Raw genomic sequence first — 26,379 nt, forward strand, 5'->3', positions numbered from 1 at the left:
AGGGTACTACAACCAACAGAAACACGGTACCCGAAGATAGAACAACTGGCGCTAGCACTAATCACCACAGCAAGAAGACTGCGGCACTATTTCCAGAGCCACACAATCATAGTACGAACAGACCAACCGCTAAGGCAGATATTAACCAGACCCGAGCTCGCTGGCAGATTGATAAAGTGGTCGGTCGAGCTCTCCGAGTTCGACATTCAGTACGAATCAAGGAAAACACTGAAGTCACAGGTTCTAGCCGACTTTATATCGGAGATGACCAATGACACACATAATACAGAGGTCAGTTGGAGCATACATGTGGATGGAGCATCAAACAAAGAAGGCAGTGGAGCAAGGATACTACTAAAAGAAGGAGACAAAGTGGTGGCCGAGCAGTCACTACAGTTCCGCTTCAACGCAAGCAACAATCAGGCAGAATATGAGGCCCTACTCGCCGGACTAAAGCTCGCCCTACAACTACAAATACCTTGAATAACAGCCTACTGCGACTCTTCGTTAGTGGTACATCAAATAAAGGGCGAATTCCAGGTAAAAGATCCTTTGTTAGAGAAATATTGGCTCATAACAAAGGATCTAATTTCAAAATTTAAAGAATTCGATATTATTCATGTAAACCGAGAACAAAACACCAGGGCCGACGTGTTATCTAAGTTAGCCACAACTCGGCAAGCCGAAAACACATCGGCACTGTCCCAGCTAACACTTGACAAACCAAGTTTTGAACAGGATACAATTTTGAGCATTACACAGGTCCCAGATTGGCGGACACCTTTTCTCGATTACATCAACACAGGCACTATGCCAAATGACGAACCAAACTTGCCGCTCTTCCGAAGAAGAGCAAGCTTCTATACAGTGCTCGGAAATACCCTATACAGGCGAGGACATTCACAACCACTACTCAAGTGCATCAGCAATAAGGAAGCCGAGGAAGTTATGGCTGAAACGCATGAAGGAGTCTGTGGCAACCATATCGGCGGCCGAGCATTAGCAGCAAAGATCTTGCGAACAGGATACTATTGGCCGACGATAAAACGGGACTGCATCACTAAGGTCAAAGCATGTGATAATTGTCAAAAGCACGCCACCCTCTCAGAGACCCCAGCCGAGGAGCTTCATACCATAGAGGTAAGCTGGCCTTTCGATAGGTGGGGGTTGGATATCCTCAGACCTTTTCCGAAAGCGCCAGGCCAGGTAAAGTTCCTCTTAGTATCAATCGACTATTTCTCTAAATGGATAGAAGCACAACCACTAGTGCACATAACAGCAGAAAAAGTGCGATCTTTTCTATGGAAAAATATCATATGCAGATTCGGTATCCCAAGAGAAATAATCTCGGATAACGGAAGACAATTTACAGACCATAAGCTCGCCACCTTTCTAACAAATTTTAACATCAAACATCACTTCAGCTCAGTAGAGCACCCACAGACTAACGGACAAGTTGAATCAGCTAACAGAATTATCTTGCAGGGATTAAAGAAAAAGCTCGGGGAAGCTAAAGGAGAGTGGGCCGACCTCATTCCAGAAATTCTATGGAGTTACAACACTAGCATTCAATCTGCCACAGGAAAAACTCCCTTCAAATTGGTATATGGCGCAGAAGCGTTCATTCCAGTAGAGGTCAGCATCCCAACATTAAGAACCGAGCTATATAATCAACCAAATAATCAACAAGCTCGGACAGCCGAATTGGACCTTGTAGAAGAAGAAAGGGACATTTCCGCCATAAAACAACGAGCCAGAAAATAATATCTAGAGCTAAGACACAACAAAAGAGTAGTACACAGATCCTTCAACAATGGAGACCTCATACTCAGACGAACAGAGGATGCTCGAAAACCGTCATCACATGGCAAATTAGCGGCAAATTGGGAAGGACCTTTCCGAGTCCTCCAAAACCTCGGAAAGGGGGCTTACAAATTAGAAACCCTTAGAGGAGAACAATTCCCAGGAACATGGAACGTCTCCTCCCTAAGGGAATATCAGTCATGACACAGCCTGTATAATAGCGAATAATGGTACTCTTTTTCCCTCCGAAGGTTTTTTCCCAAAAACACAAGGGTTTTACTCGGAAAGGGTTTTAATGAGGCCGGACGCAACAAATCATTGTACAAATACAACTTACTGTGAAATCAAAACAGTTTTCATCCTGACAGTCAGCATACATTTCAGTTGATAAACGCTCCAAATTATCCGAGCATTATCCTCGGAACCCTAGCATCACATATTCCTCGGAAAACTTTCACCATAAAAATAAGTCAACGTGTTTCCAATTAACAAACTAATCCGAGCTTCATACTCGGAAAACAACACGCGCATACCGAGCATAATGCTCGGGAGAAGTACAAACAAACATTATCATCAAACAAATCTTAAAGCGCTTCCATTCAAAAAGACAAGTACTACATTAGAACATCTATTCACATTTTTGACAAGTTCACTTAAACAAAGAATGGCTTAGGCCATCTTCAATACATACATACGACTGTTTCCAACACATAATCATAAATTCATCCAAAACATCAACCTTTTTTCATAATTAAGCCGAGCTATATGCTCGGAAACAAAAGTATCACTACCGATAACAATATTCGGAGTTACCCAAAAAAAAAAAGCAAAAAAGTTCTAAAAGAACCACAACACTACATACGAAGCTCACAAATTTTAACTAAGAGCCTACTCGACTTTGTCACCAATGCTGGATCCTTCACCTTCATCAGCAACAACAGGTTCGTCTTCCACAAGCTGCCCACCCACAACCACCTTCGTCGCATCAAGCTTATCCACATCCGACTCAGGAAACAGCACCCGCACTTGAGAAACAGCACGTTCAAACCCTTGTGCAAAGGCCTCGTAGACTTCAGTCTGCAACTCCTTAACCCTTGACCCCAAGCGATCATTCTCAACCTTAGTAGTCCTTACCTCTTCCGCAGAAGTAAGCCGAAGGCGCTTCTCCTCAGACAGCTCAGAAGACAGCTCAGAGATGGTTTTCTCTTTCTCCTCCAAAGCCAAGGATAACTTAGCGACATCCAAGGCAGATTTATTCTCCTTCTCAATGGCGAGCTCTTGAGCACGCCCATCAGCCACGATACGCGCACCAATCACCTAAGACAAGAAAAAAACATATTAAAACTACACCAAAGCAAGAAGATACGAAAATAGAAATTATAACACTTACCTGCAGAAAGCGACTCACTCCCACATGTCCGATATCCTCAATCATTTTCATGTCTTCCGGAAAACAACAAAGTTCATCCGCCATAACAGAAAAAGGGTATAACTTACCCCATAAGGACCGACTATGTATATCTTCCGAATAACCATGCAACTTCTTCTGAGACTCATACACTGACTCCACCCTTCGGAGTTCGATGGAAGACTCCCCTTTCTCCAAGAAAGCCTCAACAACTCTCTCTTTCACATGACCTCTCTTGCGCTTAACCTTAAGAGCAGATTCAGGATGAACAACAAAGTCTTTCTCAGCATTGGTGGTCGAACCCTCCTTTTCAGCCTTTTTTCGCTGACTGAAGAACAACTTCAGACCAGCAGTAGTGATCGTCGGCGCCTTCTCACCTATTCAGAAAACAAAAGCAATAAGAACGAGCGAGAAGAAAACAACAATACATCCAAAAACAATTAAATTACCTAAATACTTCAGAACAGCCACCCTATCTGTGTCCCATTTCAACAACTCCGACACGGATAACAATCCCTTTGGGCCCAACTTTTCAAACAAAAATTCCATCATAAGCTGATCATCAATCGACCTATCCGCATCTAAAGCTTGCATAGGTTCAGAACACCAAAATAAAGGGAACCTCTCAACAAGGTACTCATTAAGGTAGAAAGGAAACTCCTCGGGTACACTCCTCACTTTAACATACATAGTTTTGAAGTCCTTAAAAGAAGACTTGTAAAGACCAAAAATCGCACGACGAGGATAACTACTTAGATTAACCCAAACACCCCGATCAACCCCTTTCACCTGAAATAAAGAAAAGAACAAACGGAGAGAAGGCGGCTGTTCAAGAAAATCCATCAACACTTCGAAAGCTCTAACGAACCCCCAGGAATTCGGATGAAGTTGACTAGGAGCACAGTTTAACCAATAAAGAACGCTACACTCAAAATCAGTAAACGGAACCCTAACCCCCAACTCAATAAACAGGCAACTATACATATAGAAATAAGCCCAATCGTCGCGACAATGGAAGACCCGGTCATTGGCATCACAGGGAAGTATCTTTATCCTTACCCCACTCCCACTCCTAACCCAGACATTAGAGCCTAACATGTCAACTGCCTCCTTATCACTAAATTGAGACACATATTCCTTGACCTTTGAATCAACCCATCCATACATATCGCCCTTACCCACACCAGAATTTCCCTCTTCCATAAAATACGGCAGAGAAAACTAAAATTAAGGCAGGAGGAAAGAAATAAAAACTCAAAATCCACACTCACCTTTCTGGCTCATTTTTTCTCCAAAATGCAGAAGCTCCCAACATCAAAAACTAAAGGAAAAAAAAGCCTCGTTTATTACAGAAAAAGGAGCAGTTAGAAACGAAACGTTAACCTCTAATCAAAGCCATCAAAAAACCCACGATCAACACTCTGCAAATCAGACGGTCAGGGGTTCGTTGGAATGCGCAGCACAATCAAATCAATCATTCATTAAACGCACGAAGAACGACGCCGGAAATTAATGATACAAACCGTTTCAAAACACAAAATGCGCCAAAACTAAGACAAGCTTGGGGGCTGTAAGGGACACACATAACAAATAAAGCGACCGAGGATTTTGCCATCCGAAGTGTACAAAGCTCGCCTTAGTCTTGTCCAAACCAAGGCAAGCTTGGGGGCTATGATACGTCACCCACATCCTCGGTCTCCCGGAATTCTCGGCACACAAATATCTGAGGCTGATGTCACATCAAACAAGCTCGGCACGTCAGCTGATAAGCTCGGCCTCACCCATTCGAATAAAAAGACACGTGCATAATAAAGCTCGGTCCCGCATCAGCCGTCCGAAAATCTCGGCACATGACCAGGACCGAAGCTGAATCACCCAACTGAAAATAAGAAACGTGCTCAGCTGGTTTATAGCACCAAAATAGAATATCTCAACCAACCTACAAACTAGGACTTATCCACCAACGGGTAAAAACCAACTCCTATAAAACCTAGCTAATATGCTCGGCTAGGTCTCAGGTTCTATCACTCTCACTTTTCCACTCTTTACTCTTAACTCACTCACTGAGAATCATTACTGACTTGAGCATCAGAATATCTTGTGCAGGTATTCCCGCCGCAGTGTTTGACTTCCGGCCGACGCAAAGCTCTTCCTCTTCGGTGTTAACTCACTCGGAAGCACTTAAGCTCGGCCTCCCTAGTGTTCGGACGAACCACTAAGTAAAGTCAAGTTGGTCTAATAAGTAATTAGTTAGATCAAAATGATTCACACAAATATGCACCTGAATCACATAGTTCATTTTCAGGCTTCATGTTTTACCTCTTGTTACGTTATTTTCATTTTTCTTCTTTTCTTTTTATTGCGACACTTTTTTATGCCTTTTTACTTTTTTTGTTGTTCTTGCCTTTTTTTTCTGTTTTGTATTAAAAAAAACAAAGAACCTTAACTATACTGTATGACTTAAATGTTTCTGTAACTCCTTATTCAAAGCAGAAATTTTGAGGACAAAATTTCTCCTCAAAATTTCTAAGAAGGGTAGAATATAAGAATATGATTTTTCGTAAAATCATTTTTCGAACTTTTTTGTGTAAGAATCTGATTTTTCTCTTCAAATAATTTTTTGACCTTTTTGCGACTGAAATTTGTAAAATTTGAGAATTACGGTTTAGTCTGTCTTAACGAGCGGATCCAAATAAAATATAAAAAATGTGATGAGTTTGAAAAATTCTAAGATAACATTTGTGATGACTAAACATTATTAATTTGATTAATTACGAAAATATTAATTTAATTTCAATTCAAATATGTTGATTAAATTAATTTTTGCTATGCAGGTTCTGTTTGGGCCGAAAATAAAAGAAAAGTGTTGCAAGCCCAATCATATTGAAAACACATTCAGCATTGATACAAAATTAATTTGATCCTATGGCTGAATAGTTGCTGTGTTATTTGGGTCAGAATTTGTGATACAGACCCAATTTAAATACTTGTTACTAGACCATTAAAGTTGGTCCGAAATAAAAAGGAAATTGGGTGAGATTGAATTTTGTTGCTATAAGCCCAAATATAATCTTTGATAAATTATCCAATGCTTGGTCCGAAACCTATTTTGAGAGAAAGCAAATGTATTGCTTCTAGCTTCCAACGGAATCCATTTCTATCATGTAGTGGAATTCAAATTTTATTAAAGTGAAGTTAATACATGCATTGGAAACATGAGAGAGAATTGGTCTTTGATTTGATGGACATCATCAAGCTACACGCTACTCAGCAAAGGGAGTGGAAAATTAGTTCACTTTTATTCTCTTTCTTTGTTTCATTAATTATTGTTCATAATTTCTCTTTCCTCTCTCTCTCATTTCTTTCTTCTCTTTTCGGTCATTACACAGCAAACCATGGAAGCTAAAGCTAGCCACCGAAGAGAAGAAGATGCACGCTACAAGACCATCACAATGATGGCAAGAAAAAGAAAATTAAAAGTATGCTGTGGCTAAGATTCTCATCACTTGTGGTAAGATTTGGTGAAGAGATCTTGACTTCTCCATACCAAAAATAGAAGAGAAGATTTCGGTCAGAGAAGAAGATCCTTGGAGGGATGGCTTGTCTCTGATTCTACTCAACCGCCACAGGAGGTAGCTACAATGGCTACGTGATGGAAGAGGCAGAGATTGGAGCAGATGAAGCATCAAGGGCCAGGAGTTCACCTTGGAGAACAAGGCAAGGATGGAGGGCTTGGATTGATGAAGATTGGTGACCAAGGAAGGACAAGAGGTAATTGCATGTTGGGTTTTGCATGGGTTATCTCTTCTCTCTCTCTGGCAGAACCAGTTCTGTTTGAAGAAGAAGAAGATTGGCTTGGTTTGTTTGGTTTCAACCTTAGAGGTTTCTCCCTATAAGTAAAGGTGAACAATCAGGGTTTGATTCAAGGAGAAAGAGTGAGAGTGCAAAGCACAGAGTTCTCATAGCTACCTAAGTTAACAGAAGTTCTTCTCCTTCAATATTTTCTGTTTTGTAATTTTCTGTTTAATTTTGTCTGTCTTGAGTCTCATAGAAAAAGGCATACAGAGAGGTTTGTAAGAAAAAGCCATAGAGCGAAAAAGGCAGAGCATACAAAATTAAAAGAAAAAGCCATAGATGTCCTTAGAGGTCTTTTGTACATCTGTGTTGTGTTTCATGATTCTGTGGGAATCCCCTTACAAGTTGGGTTAGCACTTTGCAGTAAAAGCTTGGCAATAACCAAGTCAAGTTCAGGATTGGATTTAGATTCTGGACTTGTCCTGGATAGGAAGGGTAGTTCTTAGGGAGAATTGGTGTTTGTAATCAAGAATGATTATAGTGAAATTTCATCATCTTTTTTATGGAGACTGGATGTAGGCTGCACTGCACTTAGCAGCTGAACCAGGATATATCTGGGTGTAATTTTCTCTCTCTTCTACTCCATTTCTGTTTCTGCTACACAGGAGATAAAACTGAAAAATATCTCGTGCTGTTTGACGAGACAAAAAGAAAAGTCTCGTGGTTGGGTACGAAACAAAAGAAAAAATCTCGTGGCTGGTTACGAGACAAAAAGACAAAAAGTCTCCAGAAGTTGTTTCAAAGATCAGCAAGTGTTATCAAGTGAAAAAGGACTAAGATTCAACCCCCTTCTCTTAGCCACTGAAAACCATCAAAATGGTTTCTAATAATTATATTACAAAGAATGAAATTGTGTATAAGATATACTCATAATATTTGAGATTCTCATTCCAAAATATTATCAAGTGTAACAATTCCTCAGATTGTATTTTCTAATCTATTATTACATATTACAAAATTACAAAATATAATCTAAATCATAAACAACTTAAAAACAAGTATTCTAAGATATGAAAAGTGTACAACTAGTGAAAGAAAATAAACAAAACTTAAGACGAACAATTAAAAAGAAAGATATTTTTTTTGAAGCAAAGAAAGCTCAACACATTAGAGTGGAGCAAAACAAACCGGGCAACACAGTACTGCATACAAATTCATAAATTTCCTGTCATCTCCGGCATTGCCATCAACAATTCAAAGGATCACTGCCAGTCCATTCTTTGTAACTCAAAAATGTCTTCCTTTGTATGATCTCAACACCTGCTTCCTTGTTATTAAAAATCCTAGCATTACGTTCCAACCAGATGTTCCAAATCACTGCAAAGAATCCAGTCAGCCACGTCTTCTGCTCCTGTTTTTGATTATGCATGCCAATCCAACACTCAAACAGTTCTCTTATGGTTCCAGAAATAGCCCAATCTCTATCAAAAGACCTCAACCAAATGCACCACACCTGCCATGTTAGTTCACACAGGAGAAATAAATGCTGAACAGATTCTATCTCCTTCTTGCATAATACACATGTATTATCACTGTGAATAATAACGCCTAATCTACTCAGCCTCTCTTTGGTATTAACTCTACCAACAAGCACAAACCATCCAAAAAGCTCAATTCTCGGAAGTACGTCTCCTCTCCAAATTGAACTTGTGAAACTGTAGCTCGTTATCTCATCTGACAGAGTCTCCGTTTGTAGGACCTGCATAAAAGAGTTAGTAAAAAAAACACATTTACTATCAAACTTCCAAACCACATTATCCTCTCTACCATTTGATAACTTCACTGGCCTTAACCTCTCATGCAGTTAATGGACAAATTCCAACTCCTATTGGAATAACTCTCTTCTCCATTGGCGTAAGATTTCAATTTTTTAAATTCTGTTTAGGATTCCTTGATTTGTATATATAGTGAGAGTATGACAATGATATTCGATTTTTTTTTCTTCGCCGAAAAGTTGATTCCTTACAAATGCAAGAAGTGTATATTTTTTTCACTAATACAATGCTTTTAATATAAATATATAGTAAAATGTCTTGTATTGGCAGTAATAGAATGAATTTTTTTTATTTCAAATGAAAAATTATTCAACATATTCATGTTTTGTAGCCAAAAGATATTCGTCGGTTTGAATGTTTTTCTAAAGTCTTAAAGATATATCTTGCTTTTGAGGTGTAGAAATTAAATTTTCAGATTTTCATAGCTTGTGAAATGGGTTGATAATTTAAAAGAATTTTGTTAGGGAGATAATGAAAAATCTTGATAATGTGTACAATGAGTTTTAAATTTGATTTAATACAAGAAAAAAAATTCAAACAATTATTTTAAAAAAATTAATCATGCCAACTTTAATTTACCAATAAAATTTACCCACACCCTCTTCTGTTCCTCCAACTGTCTGTTATCCTATTCTCATTAATCATCCTACCTCTTCGGTGTTAAAAACTTTTTCACCGGACATCAAACAACCATCTATATAGTTATTAAAATAATCATTTAACTACCTATTGAAATGACCATCCAGCATTTGTTAACTGTATATACTTAAACTAAATCAAATAAAATAACCATCCAGGTAAGAATTAAAATAACCATTTAAAAACCTAGTAAATTGAACTTCCAGCATCTAAAACAACAACTCAGACACGAAATCCTCGATCCTTTCTATCAGCCTCTCCGCGAAATTCCCTCCCTTCGGAATTATCAATCCAAACACGAAAGCGCCGAAGATCGAGTGAATCCCGATCAGGTCTGTCATGAATCCCGATACCATCACTCCGACGAGAGTTGGCACGTGGTTGTAGTAGCAACGGCATGTCCGACGGGTGTTGCAGCGGCAAAAGGATGTGGCTGCGGATGGATCCGTCTCCGCTACGGATGAACAAGTGCATGAGGCCTGGTTTCGGTGGTGTCGGCAGTCTCCTCTGGCGGCACGGTCGGCGTGGACAGGGTGAAATGGCAAAAGTGAAGGTGCGGTGGCACGAAAAGAAGGGGATATTCGACGGTTATTATGAGATTAGAATTACTACACATAGTGTGAATGAATTTAATTATTAATCCTAATTTTTTAAATTTCAAAATCTGAATTTAAATAATTATTAAATAATTAATTAAGAATTTGATTTTTAATTTTTAAAATACCTTTTTTTTTAAATTTATTGTACATATTATACACTAAGTTTATTGGCTTTTCATACTTTTTCAATTTTTTTTTTGTGACTATATTTTCTCAATTTAAAATTCTATTTTAAAGTGTTTCCATAATAAATACACTGTTGTCAGATCTTAATATTTGAAGTTTATAATAAATGATTTAGAAAAACAATAAAATATAAATATATTTTTTATTAAAAATATTATTTATATATTAAAATTAATTACTAAAATTAATTATTAATATATTTATATATAAATATATATGTGATTTAATTTATTTTTATTATATATTTATATAATTATATTTTAATATTTATTTTATACTGTTAGTTAACTTTAATAGATAATTTTAATATACAACATTAAAGATGGTATGGACTATTTTAATATTTATTTTAATATATTTAGAGGATTTAATATCCAAAAATTGTTCGATAAAAATTTAAAATAGTCCATACTTGCTTAAATTGCTTTTGCTGGGGCTTTCTCTATTCGAATTTATCCCTTTGAAACAAATGGCTAAGAAGAAGCCAGCATTGCTGGAAACACTGCAATTCTTCCTTTGATTCGGACCAGCCTCATTTGAAGGTACGACTATGAAACCATCATCTAATGCTGCTTCCTCAATCAATTTCATTTCATAATCATTTATTTCAACCTCTAAATTTCACCTAGAATATGCACGCTTTAAGCCCTTTTCCTTCTAAAGGTAACCACTCGTTGGTTCCTTCTCCTTTTGCGGGATTTGAATCTAGTCCTTCTCCCAATAGGAGAAGAATGGTGAAGCTTGGTTTTGTGTTTTCTCTGTCTCGTAGAACATGTATTGGTGATATTCGATGCTCAAAAAGCTTTTCAAGTGGTTACAGTATTGTATCATGTACTGGGAACCCAAATTTTGATTTTAGATTAGGGTTTTTGTTTGGATACTCTAAAGTGAATTTTGTTACACCTATGGCGTGGACGCTGGAGGATCAGGGTATTATTGGTAATGAATTGGTGGAGGGGCGGACTAATTCTATTGACAGTTCATCTGTTAGTGGCGAGTCTGAGGGGGCAAACTCTTCGAATTCGGATCAAAGTGAAGGTATTAACTGTCAGCAAGAGATGCATGGTGGTGAATGCAGTGGAACTGAGTTGTTTGAGGAGGAGGCAGTTTCTGCTGATGGTTCCTCAGTTAGCAGTGAGTCAGAGGGTGTGTACTCTTCGAATTCGGATCAAAGCGAAGGTATCAACTATGAACAAGAGATTCAGAGTGATAACAATGCTGGGGAGGATGGAAGAGAAGAGAGTGATGTTAAGGTTGATGTGAGAGCACTTGCAACAACCTTGCAGTCCGCTAAGACGGTTGAGGACGTGGAGGATATTCTTAAGGACAAGGGGGAGTTGCCCCTTCAGGTGTATTCAACCATAATAAAGGGTTTTGGTCAAGACAAGAAAATGGATTCTGCGTTGATTCTTTTTTATTGGATGAAGAGGAGGAAGATAGAAACTAATGGTTCTTTTGGCCCCAATCTTTACATATATAATGCCGTGTTAGGTGTTGTTAAACAGTCTGAACAATTTGATGAAATGGAGACCATTTTAAATGAAATGGCACGAGATGGAATCGCCTATAATGTTGTGACATATAATACTTTGATGGCTATTTACATTGAGAAAGGGGAAGCTGGCAAAGCGCTCGATATGCTTGAGGAAATTCATAGAAATGGCCTTATCCCGTCTCCAGTATCCTATTCTCAAGCTTTGCTGGCATATCGAAGAATGGAAGATGGGAATGGAGCTCTAAACTTTTTTGTTGACTTCAAAGAAAAATATCGACAAGGTGGAATAGGGAGAGATGATGATGGTGAAGATTGGGAGAGTGAGTTAATAAAGCTTGAGAAGTTTACAATCCGTGTTTGCTATCAAGTAATGCGTCGTTGGCTTGTCAGTCATGATAATTCGAGCAACAATGTATTGAAGCTTCTCATTGATATGGACAATGCTGGAATTCCACTGGGGCGTGCTGACCTTGAGCGACTTGCATGGGCTTGTACTCGTGAAGACCACTATATTGTTATCAGAGAGGTATACACAAGGATAAGGGAAAGGTATGATAAGATCAGCTTGTCTGTCTGCAATCATGTAATTTGGTTGATGGGGAAGGCAAAAAAGTGGTGGGCTGCTTTGGAGATATATGAAGACTTATTGGACAAAGGACCAAAGCCAAATAACTTGTCATATGAATTGATAACCTCTCACTTCAATGTCCTTCTCAGTGCAGCCAAGAAAAAAGGAATTTGGAGATGGGGTGTGAGGCTGATTAACAAGATGGAAGATAAAGGCCTAAAACCGGGAAGTAGGGAATGGAATTCAGTTCTTATGGCCTGTTCGAAGGCTGCAGAAACTACTGCTGCTGTGCAAATATTTAAGAGGATGGTGGAAAATGGTGAAAAACCGACTGTGATTTCGTACGGGGCTTTGTTGAGTGCTCTTGAGAAAGGAAAACTCTACGACGAGGCTCTCCGTGTGTGGGACCATATGATCAAAGTTAGGGTTGAACCAAATGCATATGCCTACACAATCATGGCATCAATTTATACTGCACAAGGAAATTTTAGTAGAGTAGATGCAATCATCCGAGAGATGGTAACATTGGGAATTGAGATAACAGTAGTTACATATAATGCAATTATTAGTGGTTGCGCACGAAATGGTATGAGTAGTGCAGCATATGAATGGTTTCACCGGATGAAAGTTCAAAACATCTCTCCCAATGAGATCACTTATGAAATGTTGATTGAGGCACTTTCGAATGATGGAAAGCCTAGGCTGGCATATGAGTTGTATATGAGAGCTCAAGGTGAAGGCCTTATCCTTTCTTCAAAAGCTTATGACTTGGTTGTGCAATCCTCTGAGGCTTATGGTGCTACCATCAATCTAAGTTCTTTAGGACCACGTCCACTCGATAAAAAGAGGAAGGTGCAAATTAGAAAAGCAATGAAAGAATTCTACAACTTGGCTGATGTTTCCGGGAGAAGTAAACCATTTGATAAAAGTGAAATTTCTTACACACAGTCACAAGAATTGAATTAGTTAGTACAGAATAGGATAATCAGATATTTTACGACCTTTGTATATTCGGCTTTGTTGTTGTTTGAGCTTTTTCTATTCTCAGAGGGTAAAGGGGAAAGAATTGTAATATTTCTTCTCCATATGTGAGCAAAATCTGGAAGTCAGCACATTCTGTGAAATTATGGCTCAAATCATAATCAAATGTTTAGTTGCAAGATAAGTACATTCCTTTAGAGAAATTTTTGTTTCTGTCCTAGTTTTTCTTTTAGTTGGCATTATAATCAAAATGATTGTTTAAATATGCTGCCAAAACACGTTATCCTTGAGTAGTACACTTGTCATGATTAAAATATCAAAGAATAACATTGATATCTTCACTGATCTCACTGTGCCTAAGAATCTTATTCTCCCTCACTTAAGAAAATGAAGATATGGCAAGGGATAGAAACCAAATATTCTAAAACTAATGTTGTGAATTTATCAGTTAACTACATATTTAAGGACCATGTATGATGTGATGGTAGTTTTCTTTTTTCCCCCCAAAATTTAATTCAGAAATTATTATTATTCTTATTCTTATTATTATTATTATTATTTCAAAATCAAAACCCTACAAACATACACAACATACACATTGAAGAATGGCTGCATCTACTTACGAATAAAATAAAAAATTTCCTAGCATGAGTTAAAAACAATGGAACACAAGTGGAACATACCAGTCCACAAAAAAAAATAAACAAAAAAAAGGAGAAGAAAGAAAAGGAAAAAGCTATTATAGAACGCTCCCTTAGCTTTCACCGCAAGCAGTTCATAGGCAGACATAATGAAAAATGATTACGCTGCTAAAGGAACTCGTGTGATTCAGTTTGCATTATCCTACTAGCGACAATATATGCTACAAAACTGTTATACATTGACTTTTGGATCACAGCCATATGGTCTAAAAAAACATGAATACATGATCAATCAATTGGTACATTCCTATACTTTTCATTTTTTCAATATGAAAGCATCACCACTCATGCTGAAATACGTTTCAGTAACATGAACAAGTGTATCAATTACACTTCAGTCTTCTATCCAACATGGAGTTGAAGACTACTGTACACCTGCGGCATGATATTTTGTTTCTTTGAGTTTGTGTTCACTTTGGTCTCTACAAATACACGTGTGAATCATTTGGTTTCTATAGATTTTAATGAATCAAAATAGTAATTGTGGAACAAACATGATTTAAATTAGTCCTTTAATGGAACTAACTTCACTCATGTTTGCTATCCAACAGAACTATCTTGACTCGTTAAATCCTACAGGAACCAAAATAATACAATCATGTACCTACAGGGACTAAAGTGAGCAATAACCTAATTTGTTTCTTTGGGTTAATGATAATAGCTTGGAATTCTCAATCAAGGGCCTTTTGATTCTACATCTTTTACATCTTCCGAACCTTGATTGGAACCATTATTTCTTGGTCCCTTTAAGGATTTGAAGCTAACCATCCGAGCAAATCCGCTCTTTGATCTGGTCATTGTTTTCACTCCATGCTTCTCAGCAAAGTCATCCGACAATTATTTTACAAGATCATCGAAGCGGCGCTTGTAGGTTGGAAACCTTGTCATAGATTTGGTGATCCCTTGAAGTTTAAATATGTGAAAAAAGAAAAAGAAACAAATAAACAAAGCCTTGTTTAATGGATCATCAGGAAAATTAAAGTAACTATCTTTTGCGTGATAAGTACCTTCTAGCCAATGCATCAAGCTCGGCACGTTTGACCTCAGATACAGGGGCTGGCGCAGTACTGGAATTTTTCAACCTCTCTGAATCCCCACTCAGAAGTACTAGTTTGCATAGGTAATCCTCTTCTGGGGGAGAAAGTTGTTCCGCTCTGAATTGTTCTTTAATTATCAAAAGAAGATTAAGAAACCATTCCAAAAATTTCTCCCTTGGTCTGTTTGTGGTAGTCAGTTCGGTATTATCATTTACAATGAGGAAGCAAACAAAATTTCTTCAACTTGGTTATAGCAAAATAATCTTCACGAGTTAAAACAAAAGGTGGAAGAGAGAGAAGAGAAAACCAAAGGCTGCCAAGAGTTCAGATTTCCACTTACTTATCAATATACCGGTGGCATTAGCTTTTGCAGGGCGCAACAACCCCCTGGAGAAGGCAATATGCATGCAGGTAAACCGATACTTATAACTCGACTCCCTTTACTAGACTTAGCTTCTTTAATGTCTTTAGGTGTTATTAGACCTTTGGAAACCATTTTTTCTCCAACATGGCGACATTCCCTAAATAAGCCATCCAACAGCTACACACATGACGATTCATTAGTAGAGACCCTCAAACAGGGGAATATTTAATTTGTGCATCATTGGAAAGGATACGAAATAATACAAAGCGTACCTCAAGTGATTTCAACTCAACAATATTATTTTTTATTGATGATGAATGAGAAGGCACCCTTCGTAAGGAGCCTCTGTGTCTTGAGAAGGAATTTGAATGTGCAGTTTTCTTTGTTGAGTCAACCATTTTCCGATATTGAGGCCTATTGAATCAAGTATCACTTGTGGAAAAACCCAAGACAAGAGCTTTAGCAAGCTAGTCACATTGACAAATAGAAGGGGAGTAGAATAAAAGCTAGGAAAGCAGGATCCTTCTGGCATGTCAAGAATATCATTGCTGTATTCATCATAGAGGGCCAAAGCTGCAATGATGAATCGAAGGCCCAACACGAAAGAAGACTCCTGTTTTTCCAAAGAACAAATGAATGTACTTCATCTCAACATAAATGAAACTTTATGATGATTTTTATGTATGCCTTGAGGATGTTTCACTTGGGATTATCACCATAAAGGTACAAATTTGGAAGGAATTTGTAAAGTTTCCTTGCACCAAGGTTTAAAATATTGCTATATTAGTTTTGTTTTTATCATGTGATGGGTACAAAAGACAACCCGCCATAGCTAACATATTTAAGCATTTTGGGTTTGCAAGTTATTTTTATCATGTACTGTAAAAGGGAAGGGGAACAACACAGTCTCAAAATTGGACGCTGTGATGTATAAAACAACAAATGCTATGCCTTCCTATCCACAATTTTTGCTTCCACAGTTTAGTTTTACCGTACAATCACAACACTAGTTTATCAGTCCGGAACCAACTAAATTAAGTGTACCACTAAATTGCTACAAAGTTGTAATTTTGACTCAAGTATAACATAATTGTTTATGCCTATAGTACACAGGAAGTGGATATGAACATTCACCTGATAAGCAATAACACCTACATATGCACCAAGAAAGTAACTTGCCATCATGGATGCCAGAACTGCCCCAGCAACTGCCAATGGCCATAGAAGGATAGCAAGGCCAACAAAATCTCAGACATACATGCTCAGCAACGAACCCCACAGCAGCATCAACAGAAAACCTTACTACATAACAATTTAAAGCATGCACAACAGAACCATATATCGGGAAGCAACCATTGAATAAGAAACTACGGATTATTTACAGGCCACAGAACCATCATTTCTTTCTCAGTTATGAAGTATGTTCTTGTTCTAGATAAAAGTTAGAAGAACAATACCTCAAAAGATTGTCTAATCAAACAAAAATTGTAATTAAGCACACTATGCAGGGAAGACAAAAAGGGGAGGTTTCAATTAATACGAATCAAACAAGAACATGTCAAATATATATTATATAACAAAGTAACAGATTGTTCCAACAGCAAATTAAATCCAATATCATTCGGGTATGTACATTATTCCAATCAAAGGGGTCTTTTGCAAGTCAAAAATTACATTTGACACATTTATCCAGTTCCCAGCACATACTATATATTACGCCATTAATAGCACCTGAAACAAACAACAGCAAAAGATCAGTCTCAAGTACTATTATACCGTTCAAGGAAGCAGCATGCACAGAAACAATAACATGAGCACATAAATTGGGCAATTCCTCAAAGAAATAGCCTTTACTAGTGATGAACAAAATTATGAATCCACAATGTTCAGCAAAGGTAAATTCTAACAAGCCAATTGTTAAATAAAGGCAAAATCATGGGGAACCTAAAGAAGAGACCTTTGAAGAGGGATTTTAGTTGTAGTAGAGCTCGAGACCCATGCCGTCGTGGATCTCGTAATCTTTGAGGGTGATGTGATCCTTGTAGATGGTGTACCACTTCTGGATGCGAATCTTGTCGGCCCTCGTTCCTGTCTGAGCTGCAACCAGCTTCTTCAGGTCTCCGATGGTGTCGTCATCGTTGCATTTCACGCGGACCTTCTTCCCCAATCGATCGTTCAGAACCACCTCGATCATCTTCTTCTCTTGGTTAATCGTTCCCAGGAACTCGGAAGAAACCCTAATCCCCAATGCCTTCTTCCCCGCCTTTGTGTTTGAGTCTGTGAGTAGAGAGAAAGAAGGGTTGATTATAGCTTTGATTGAAAAAACTTTTTAAAAGATAAAATTTTTAAACTTCTTACTCTGAAAGAGACGAGCACGACGGCGACGCGAGCAGAGAGGAGCACAACTTCAGAAGCAACGATGAGGAGATGCGAGCAGCGACGAGTACGACGTCAATGCGAGCAGCGACGAGCACGACGGCGACGCGAGCAGAGAGGAACACAGCTTCACAAGCAACGATGAGGATTTCGAAATGGATGGGATTAGGGTTTCTAATTTTTTTTTGGGTGACTTTAGAGTTTCTAATTGAAAATAAGGCTTGGAATTTTGTTTTGAACTCGATAAAGATTTGAATCAGTAAATTATATATAAACTATAGATAGGTTTTCACATATGCCATTGTACTTTATTGCCTTATTGCTATACCAGTGTGCAGAGACGTTGAGATTTATAATATAATATTCAGATGATGGAGATGTGTGATTAAGTAATGCGGTAGACCATTGAAACAGAGAGTGTAGGTAGATTCTAGCACAGGTCATTTCCTTAACCCGTTTTATGTTTATGAGAATGACTTTATAGACAATTGCATTGATTTTTGTCCTTTTCCTTAGTTAAGCTTGAGAGAAAATTTGTAGGCTGGGACTTGCAGCCTATGGAAATAATGGGCCCATATTTTTGTCGAATTGTGTGGGCTAAACCCAGTGTAAAAGTAAAAAATGTGGGTCAAGAAAAAATACAGATTGACTAGATATCTTTTAAAAGTAATTTTTTATTCAGTTTTTTATTATAATAATTAAAAAAATTTAAAACAAATACATTTAAATAGATTTAATGTCTTTTTAAAATTAAATATATATTTAAAATACAAACTAAATAAAATTAAAATTTAAAATTTAAATTTCTGTTTCAGTTTTAGCATTTTTAATTATTAAAAGATTATCATTTAAAATACACATTCAAAAATTAAATTCAGTAAAATTGAAGATTTTAATTTTAAAAAATTTTAAGGGTTTTAATTATCAAAACACACATCTAAAATTCCTAAAAGAGATAATATTTTAAATATATTAGATATACTTTTATTGAATAAGATCTAAAAAATTTAGCTTAATTATTCATTTTAATAATTTTAAAAATGTTAATAAAAAATAAGAAATATTAGAGGTGTTTTTATCGAATAAGATATAAAAAAATAGTTTTATTTTTAATGATTAAATTTAAATTTTAGATTTATGATTTTGGATGTGTTTCAAACATATTTTGTATATAAGTCAATAATTTTAGATGTGTAATAATTGAAAAAATAACCAACTTTTACAAACATATATTTTAATAATTTTAAAAGCGTTAATGTTCAAATAAGTAACGATAAAATCCAACAAATAATAAAAAAATAAGAAATATTAGATGAGTTTTTATCGAATAAAATATAAAAAATTAATTTTATAATTAATGTTTAAATTTAAATTTTTAATTTATGACTTTAGATGTGTTTCAAAAATATTTTGTGTATAAATTAATAATTTTAGATGTGTTATAATTAAAAACAAAAACGAATTTGTAGGAACTTACATTTTAATAATTTTAAAATCGTTAATATTAAAAAAAAGTAACGAAAAAATCTAACTATTAAAAAAGAGAAATATTAGATGAGTTTTTATCGAATAAGATATAAAAAATTAATTTTATTTTTAATGTTTAAATTTAAATTTTAGATTTATGATATTGGATGTGTTTCAAAAATATTTTCTTTATAACTTAATAATTTTAGATCTGTTACAATTGAAAAAAATAATTTTTACGAACATACATTTTAATAATTTTAAAAGCGTTAATGTTTAAATAAGTAATGACAAAATCCAATTAACAATAAAAAAATTGTTAAAAACTATAAACCTTTATTAAATTTTGAGTAATTACCCAAATTAGTCCCCAAAGATTTTAGAATCGGACATTTTAGTCCCCAAAAAAAATTAATACACAGATCAATCCTCAAGGTTTTATTCCGGCAGACAAATCAGTCTGCAGTTCATTTTTTGACAGAGTAATTACTCAGATTAGTCCCTAAAGATTTTAAAAATGGACATTTTAGTCCCTAAGAAAAATTAATGTACAAATCAATCTCTAACGTTTCTCTCTGTTAGATATAATAGTCCTCCGTCCAAAAATAAAATAAAATAAAATAATTATTATTATTAATTGCACAATAATATTGTACTATATTTTTTGTATTTTTTGGACAAAAATAATCATAAATTTATTCATTAAATTCTTATATATATATATAGTAACTCAATAATAATAATAATAAATTATTAGAGATTATTTTACAAGAAATTCAAGGTTAAAATCATTTGATATTTTTGTATTTAATATAATCAAAAGATATCATATGTAAAAAAAATATATGTTTGTATTAAAAAATATATATTAAAAGAAAATATTTTAATTTAGATTTATATTGAATACATATTTTTTTAATATAAACATATTTTTTAAAATAGAACATCTTTTGATTATATTAAATATAAAAATATCAAATGGTTTTAACCTTGAATTTCTTATAAAATAATCTCTAATAATTTTATTGATTATTATTATTATTATTATTATTATTATTATTATTATTATTATTATTATTATTATTATTGAGTGGCTATATATATATATATATATATATATATATATAAGAATTTAATGAATAAATTTATCATTATTTATGTCCAAAAAATACAAAAAATATAGTATAATATTATTGTGCAATTAATAATAATGATAATAATTTTATTTTATTTTATTTTTGGACGGAAGACTATTATGTCTAACAGAGAGAAACGTTGGGGATTGATTTGTACATTAGTTTTTTTGGGGACTAAAATGTCCATTTTTAAAATCTTTGGGGACTGATCTGGGTAATTACTCTGCCCGAAAATGAACTGGGGACTGATTTGTCTGCCGGAGTAAAATCTTGGGGATTGATATATGTATTAATTTTTCTTGAGGACTAAAATGTCCAATTCTAAAATTCTCGGGGACTGATTTGGGTAATTACTCTTAAATTTTTATTTGTTATCTTTTTTTCTCCCGAATATCTGCAATTGCTCCTTTATTTATCTTTAATTCGGTCTAATTATTTTATATTGGTGGTCTTCTCTAATCATTTTATAGATAAAGATTAAAAAAATAAAAGAAAGAATGAAAATAAAGTAAAGAAGAAGAAAAGAATATTGATGCATAGACTGATAATTCATTTATCGTTTAATTCAAATGTTGATATAATCTTATTAAAATTTCATTCGACAATGATGATGAATGAGTTTTGAGTTAGCATGCAAGTTATTCGAAATAGGAACAAATCATATAATAATAATAAAAAAAATTTAAATATAAACCAGTAAATTTACCTGTAGAGGAGTAATATTCTTCTCTAAAGATTTTTGTAAAGAACGTGAAAGAGAAGAAGAAGAGAATTTACAAGAGAGAGGAAAAACATACAAAGAAAATGGAAAAATGGTAAAATAACTACTCTATAAAATGGGTAAAAAGTTAGAGAAATTCTAATATTTAAAATTTAAATTAATTTTAATTACTAATATGTTTTTTTTTGTGACTAATTACTAACATGTTTATCTACAAATTAAAAATGTGTTTTAATCAAAATTTAATTAAATAATATTATTTGAATTAAAAAGTTGATTGAAGGCTAAATTTTAAAAGACACATAGCATTTTCTGAAAAAATAGGGTAACATGCCATACAAAATAGAAAGGTAACTAAATACCAAAAAAAAAAAGGTAGCAGTTAGTAAAATATAAAACAAATAGAAGTATCTTTGATAGGTTCTTTCATCTAAAGGGATTCATCGAAGAGAGAGGTAAGGTTGATCGACAAGTCTTATAAAAAAAGATTGATGAGTGAAGATAATTGATAGCAGTTATTCATATCATTCAAAGCGCGATTATCTAAAGATTAATGCACGTTGAAAATATATTTGAACTAAATTTGTCGAAGAGTCTTATAAATAGATGAAGATTGGAAGGAACAGAGATTGAAATCTTATTTCAGAAAACACTCTCGCACTCTCATATTTCTAATGAACTTTTGAGTTTGCTAAGAACTTTTTTTTTAAGGTTCCTTCCATGTCTTTTACATTTACTTTCAATTTATTATAACCTTTATCTTTTTGCAAATTTATCTTTTCAACAAGTTTGTTCTTTTATTTTTTTTTTTTAATTTTGTACTTTGTATTTGATTTTAAAGTCCTTCAATTTTATTGAAGATAGTTTCTTGCTTTTTTTTTTAATTAAATGTCATCTCGTTCATTTTCAGTTATTTTATTTTTTAAAGTTATTTTTTTTTACTTTTCAAATTTTTCTTTGTCATTTTAATCAATTAAAAGAATCTTTGATGCACTTTCAAAAAATTGATAAGTATAAGAGGAATAAGTTTGGCTCCCAGATCACTATATATCAAACTACCTAGATTTGCTAAAAATCTGCAAAAGAGTAACACAAGTAAACGAAAAAGAGGGTAACACAATCGGTTGTAGGCAAGGTTCTGAAAACCAGACCGGTCATCAAACTGCTCTATTTATTGGTTTATTAATTTACTGGTCTAACCATAATTCAACCGAACAAATCATTTTAAAATAAAATAATAAATAAACATCTTAAAATATAATTATAATGTAACATAAATCTTAAAATATTTTTAAAATTTAAAGAGTACATGAAATATCATCAACCAAATCCATATGATCTTATCAAAATACAAACTCAAAAGTTAGATAGTACAAAAAAATATCTAAATAGGATTAGCAACATCATTCGAAATAGAAGGATTGACAGACATATTATTATTCACAGATGTATTATTATCATCAGCAATTACTTTTTGATTAATACTATTATCAATAATTGAAATCAATAAATCATTCATAAAGTTAAAAACAGTAGCAGCACAGCCAGAAATCAAATAATTATCCATAAGACCATAAGTGAAATAAAAAATACTATTACCAACAGCACAACAGACTGAATAGAACCAGAAATCAAGAACAATCAACAACAAAAATTAATAAACAGCAAGGGAGTAATGCACTGACGTGTTAGTTTTTATTTTTTTTAAAGCCATCCAAAACGACGTCGTTTTTAAGAACTGGTCGATTCACGATTCAGTTCAACCGACTAGTTCTAGCCAATTCAACAGTTAAATGATGATTTTTTATTTTTTATTTTTTTTTTAGTTTTGATATTTGACCAATTCATTTTTTTCTATCGATTTACGGTTCGATAAGTCGGTTCAAACCAATTTTTAAAACCTTAGTTGTAAGTTATAATTAAAAAGTAATTTTTTAAAGTTATTGTTAAGAAGCCCTCTTATTAATGATGCCTGAAAGCGAACACAATATAAGAAGATTAATAAGTCTGTTAATTATAAATAATATAAAAATAAAAATAAAAAATGAATATGTAATTTTGTATGATTATAATATTAAATACCTATATTTTTTTAAATACATAATATTTCACTTCATATTTTCTTCTATTTGAATAACTATATTGAATTATATATACAAATCATAAAATTAATACTTTATATAATATTTTTAAATTTAATATTAATTTATATATTATTTAATCAATTTATAGATAATATGATATTTTTAAATTTATATTATAAATTTTTTTTTGTGTATCTTGCAGATTTTAGTCTAATTATTATAATGTGAGTTATTATTATCGTTGAATTTTTACTATTATTAATATCATGACTAATTCATTACCAATGTATCTATTCCACTAAGCGGTGGAAGACTTAGGAAGCACGGATTCTCCTATGGTGTCGGCGTATCCGTGTCGGACACAAATCCGATACCGATACTCGACGGATACTTGAAACGAGCGTATCGGTAGCGTGTCTTTTTGCGGTGCAAAATTTTGGTAAAGCTGTCACGAATCCGAACGAGTCCGACACGAATCCGAACGAGTCCGATCCGATTTTGTTATATATTTATTTTCTTTTGTATAGGTATTATAGTCCACACTGGCTTCAAGAAGCTCCAAATAGAGTTGCTCCTCATCAAGATGAAGAAATTTCTATGGAGAGAAATAAGTGTCTAAGAAGATACTTTCCTGATATTGAGGATAGGAAGAAGGTTGCTCTTGAGTTCTCTAAATTCTCTATGTTTGGAGGAGTATTTTCTAGTTTTGACTCAATTGCAGATAGATGGGAGTTAGACCCACAATCCTGGTGGTCTAATTATGGATCTTCTGCCCCTCTTCTTCAAATAATTGCATTAAAACTTCTTGTTCAACCTAGTTCTTCATCATGCTCTGAAAGAAATTGGAGCACATATTCATTCATTCATTCTAAGAGGAGAAACAAATTGAATCCTTCTAGAGCTGAAGATTTGGTATATGTTCATACTAATCTCCGACTTTTATCTAAAATGAGTGAAGATTATAAAAAAGGAGATACCAACATGTGGGACGTCAGAGTTGATGACAACAGTCCAGATCTGAGTGAAGTTTTGTATTTATCTTTAGATGAACCAAACATAGAAGCTGTGGTATTTGCGGATGATGGACTTGGAGGAGAAGAAATTGATACATTTCCTGTTAGCGAGATGGCAAGAGTAGATTGAAATTTTTTATTTTTTTTTAATAATTGCATAATTTTTAGACTTTTTTATGCAATTATATTTTCTCTTATATTTATAATATGATATTTTATTAATTTAATATATTATTTAAATTTTAATTCACAACGTATCCTAAATGTGTCGTATCTAATTTTTTATAAAAAGAACGTGTCGGCGTATCCGTGTCGTGTCGTGTCCGTATCGCGTGTCGTATCGGTGCTTCCTATAGAGATCCTAATAACAAAAAATAAAAAACTTGCCTTTGACAAAAACAAGTAAACATTGTACATGTTTATGATCATAGAAGCAAATTCACTTTACATGAAACATAACAGTTGATTTAACAAAATTTTATTAAACTAGTTTTATTTGGGATGCAAAATTATTCGTCATCATACCTTAGATTGAACAAAATTACTAGTCTTGGTCATAGTAAGTTAGTGCTAATTAACTTTTGACTGAATCGATATTTAAGGAAATTTTTATGAAACATTATTTTAATTTTCTAATAAATTTTAATTAGCAAATCATTCTTTAAAGTTTTATTTTGTTAGAAAAATTAGTTTTTATATTAAATTATTTGTCTATATAGATGTTCATATTTTTATTAAATAATAAAAAAATACTAAAAAGCTATCAAAATTTATTTTTTTTGTCATTATTTAGTCATTAATATTTAAAAGTATATTGTTCGGTTATTAGATTAAAAAAATTAAACTAAAAAATTGAACAGATAATTAAATGATGGTAAAAAATAATAAATTTTTATGACTTTCTAATATTTCTTTAAATAATAATAAAGGTTGATTTGTCTATTTTTTGTAGAATTTAACATGAAAATTAATTTGTGTAATACGTTTAGTAACTAATTTAATAATTAAAATTTGTTGAAAATTAAACTTTTCGACCAAAAAATTTAAAAAACGAATTTACTATATTATTCTCAATTTATTGTTTATAACCTATGTATTTTTCTGGGTCATTATAACGTATTAGAATACTAATTAAAAAATTATCTATTTTTTTAAGCATGCATCAATATTAGTAAAAAATAACTCAGCCTACTTTATTATTTAATTATTTTTTCATTTACAAACCAATAAACTCCATGTACATACACACCTGATTTAATTTACATAGCCGATCAGCTCTCAACCTTCCAAAGTTTATTCTAATGCAGTGACTTACCAATACAAATCATCATTTAGCCATAAATTTATTACCCTTTGGTGTCTTTTTTCTGCCCTTTTGTGGATTTTTTCGTCAATACATATTATGCAAGAGGACAAAAATTTTACTGGCCACCGAATCGTACATGGTATACGGCTGTATTAATAAAGTGGCTGGTATATGTGAAAATTTTCCTAAACTATAAGGATGTATTTTGTGCTAACTTAAAAGAAAGAAAAAGTATTTTTTCTTAAAGTATTTGGAGAGAAGGTCAAAATTTTAAAAAAAAAAATTTAATTTATTTTTGACAATATTTATAACGAAAAATTTATTAAAAATTTAAAAACAATATATAAATATCATAAATGTTGTTTGTTTAATTTACAAAAATAACATTTTTTATATGTACCTTAATTGATCAAAGAAAATATTTATAGTGTGTTATTAAAAAAAATTATAACAGCTTTGTCTCTATGTAACAAATATTAAGTGTTGGGATAATTATAGTGTACAGATTTCATTATATAAAGATTTACAGATATTCGAATTGGAAGAAATCAGAAATGACACGTGTCCAAGAGGAATGCAACTGGGAGCAGCGTGGTAGTCTGTGTAGAACGGTACGGAGCCGAGCTGCTGAAGCTGGAAGGGTGGATGGCTCCGTTGGGTTTTTATTTATTTTTTTTTCGGAAATGTCAAAACGGATAGTTGGAGCCAAGCATGCTGTTGCAGTGCTTGGGCCGGGAGACCAAAAAATTTCACATAAGGCCTCGGTTGTGTTATTATGGATAGTGAAAACCATGATGTAGGAGGAATATATCATTGAAAAGTTTATGACTCCTGAACAAAAAATGAAAGAGTATATCACCCAAAT

At 33.7% G+C, this 26,379-nt stretch overlaps 2 protein-coding genes across 3 annotated transcripts; one reads left to right on the plus strand and one right to left on the minus strand.

Moving 5' to 3' along the window:
- Positions 1-10,694: 10,694 nt before the first annotated feature.
- Positions 10,695-13,493, plus strand: LOC107605067 (uncharacterized). The gene has a single exon (XM_016306808.3). The coding sequence runs from the start codon at positions 10,898-10,900 to the stop codon at positions 13,292-13,294; it is 2,397 nt and encodes a 798-aa protein (XP_016162294.1). The 5' UTR covers positions 10,695-10,897; the 3' UTR covers positions 13,295-13,493.
- A 1,894-nt stretch (positions 13,494-15,387) lies between these two features.
- On the minus strand, positions 15,388-18,039 carry LOC107605071 (ubiquitin-like protein 5). 2 transcript variants are annotated; one of them, XR_015885639.1, is made up of 5 exons: positions 17,770-18,039; positions 17,369-17,688; positions 16,546-17,142; positions 15,684-16,024; positions 15,388-15,588 (listed from the first exon to the last, which is right to left on the minus strand). XR_015885639.1 is itself a non-coding variant. In XM_016306814.3 (3 exons), the coding sequence occupies exon 2, from the start codon at positions 17,603-17,605 to the stop codon at positions 17,384-17,386; it is 222 nt and encodes a 73-aa protein (XP_016162300.1). In that variant the 5' UTR covers positions 17,606-17,688; positions 17,770-17,909; the 3' UTR covers positions 16,945-17,142; positions 17,369-17,383. The 2 variants fall into 2 exon arrangements, 1 of the variants encoding a protein (XP_016162300.1); XM_016306814.3 differs by lacking the exons at positions 15,388-15,588; positions 15,684-16,024 and having other exon boundaries at positions 16,945-17,142; positions 17,770-17,909.
- Positions 18,040-26,379: the final 8,340 nt, after the last annotated feature.

Source organism: Arachis ipaensis, chromosome B6 (genome assembly GCF_059453495.1).
Source record: "Arachis ipaensis isolate K30076 ecotype BB chromosome B6, ASM5945349v1, whole genome shotgun sequence".
Lineage (NCBI taxonomy): Eukaryota > Viridiplantae > Streptophyta > Magnoliopsida > Fabales > Fabaceae > Arachis > Arachis ipaensis.

What these genes read in the sequence shown, in the direction of transcription:
- LOC107605071 (XM_016306814.3), bottom strand. Translation starts at nt 17,605, where the DNA reads ATGATCGAGGTGGTTCTGAACGATCGATTGGGGAAGAAGGTCCGCGTG.
- LOC107605067 (XM_016306808.3), top strand. Translation starts at nt 10,898, where the DNA reads ATGCACGCTTTAAGCCCTTTTCCTTCTAAAGGTAACCACTCGTTGGTT.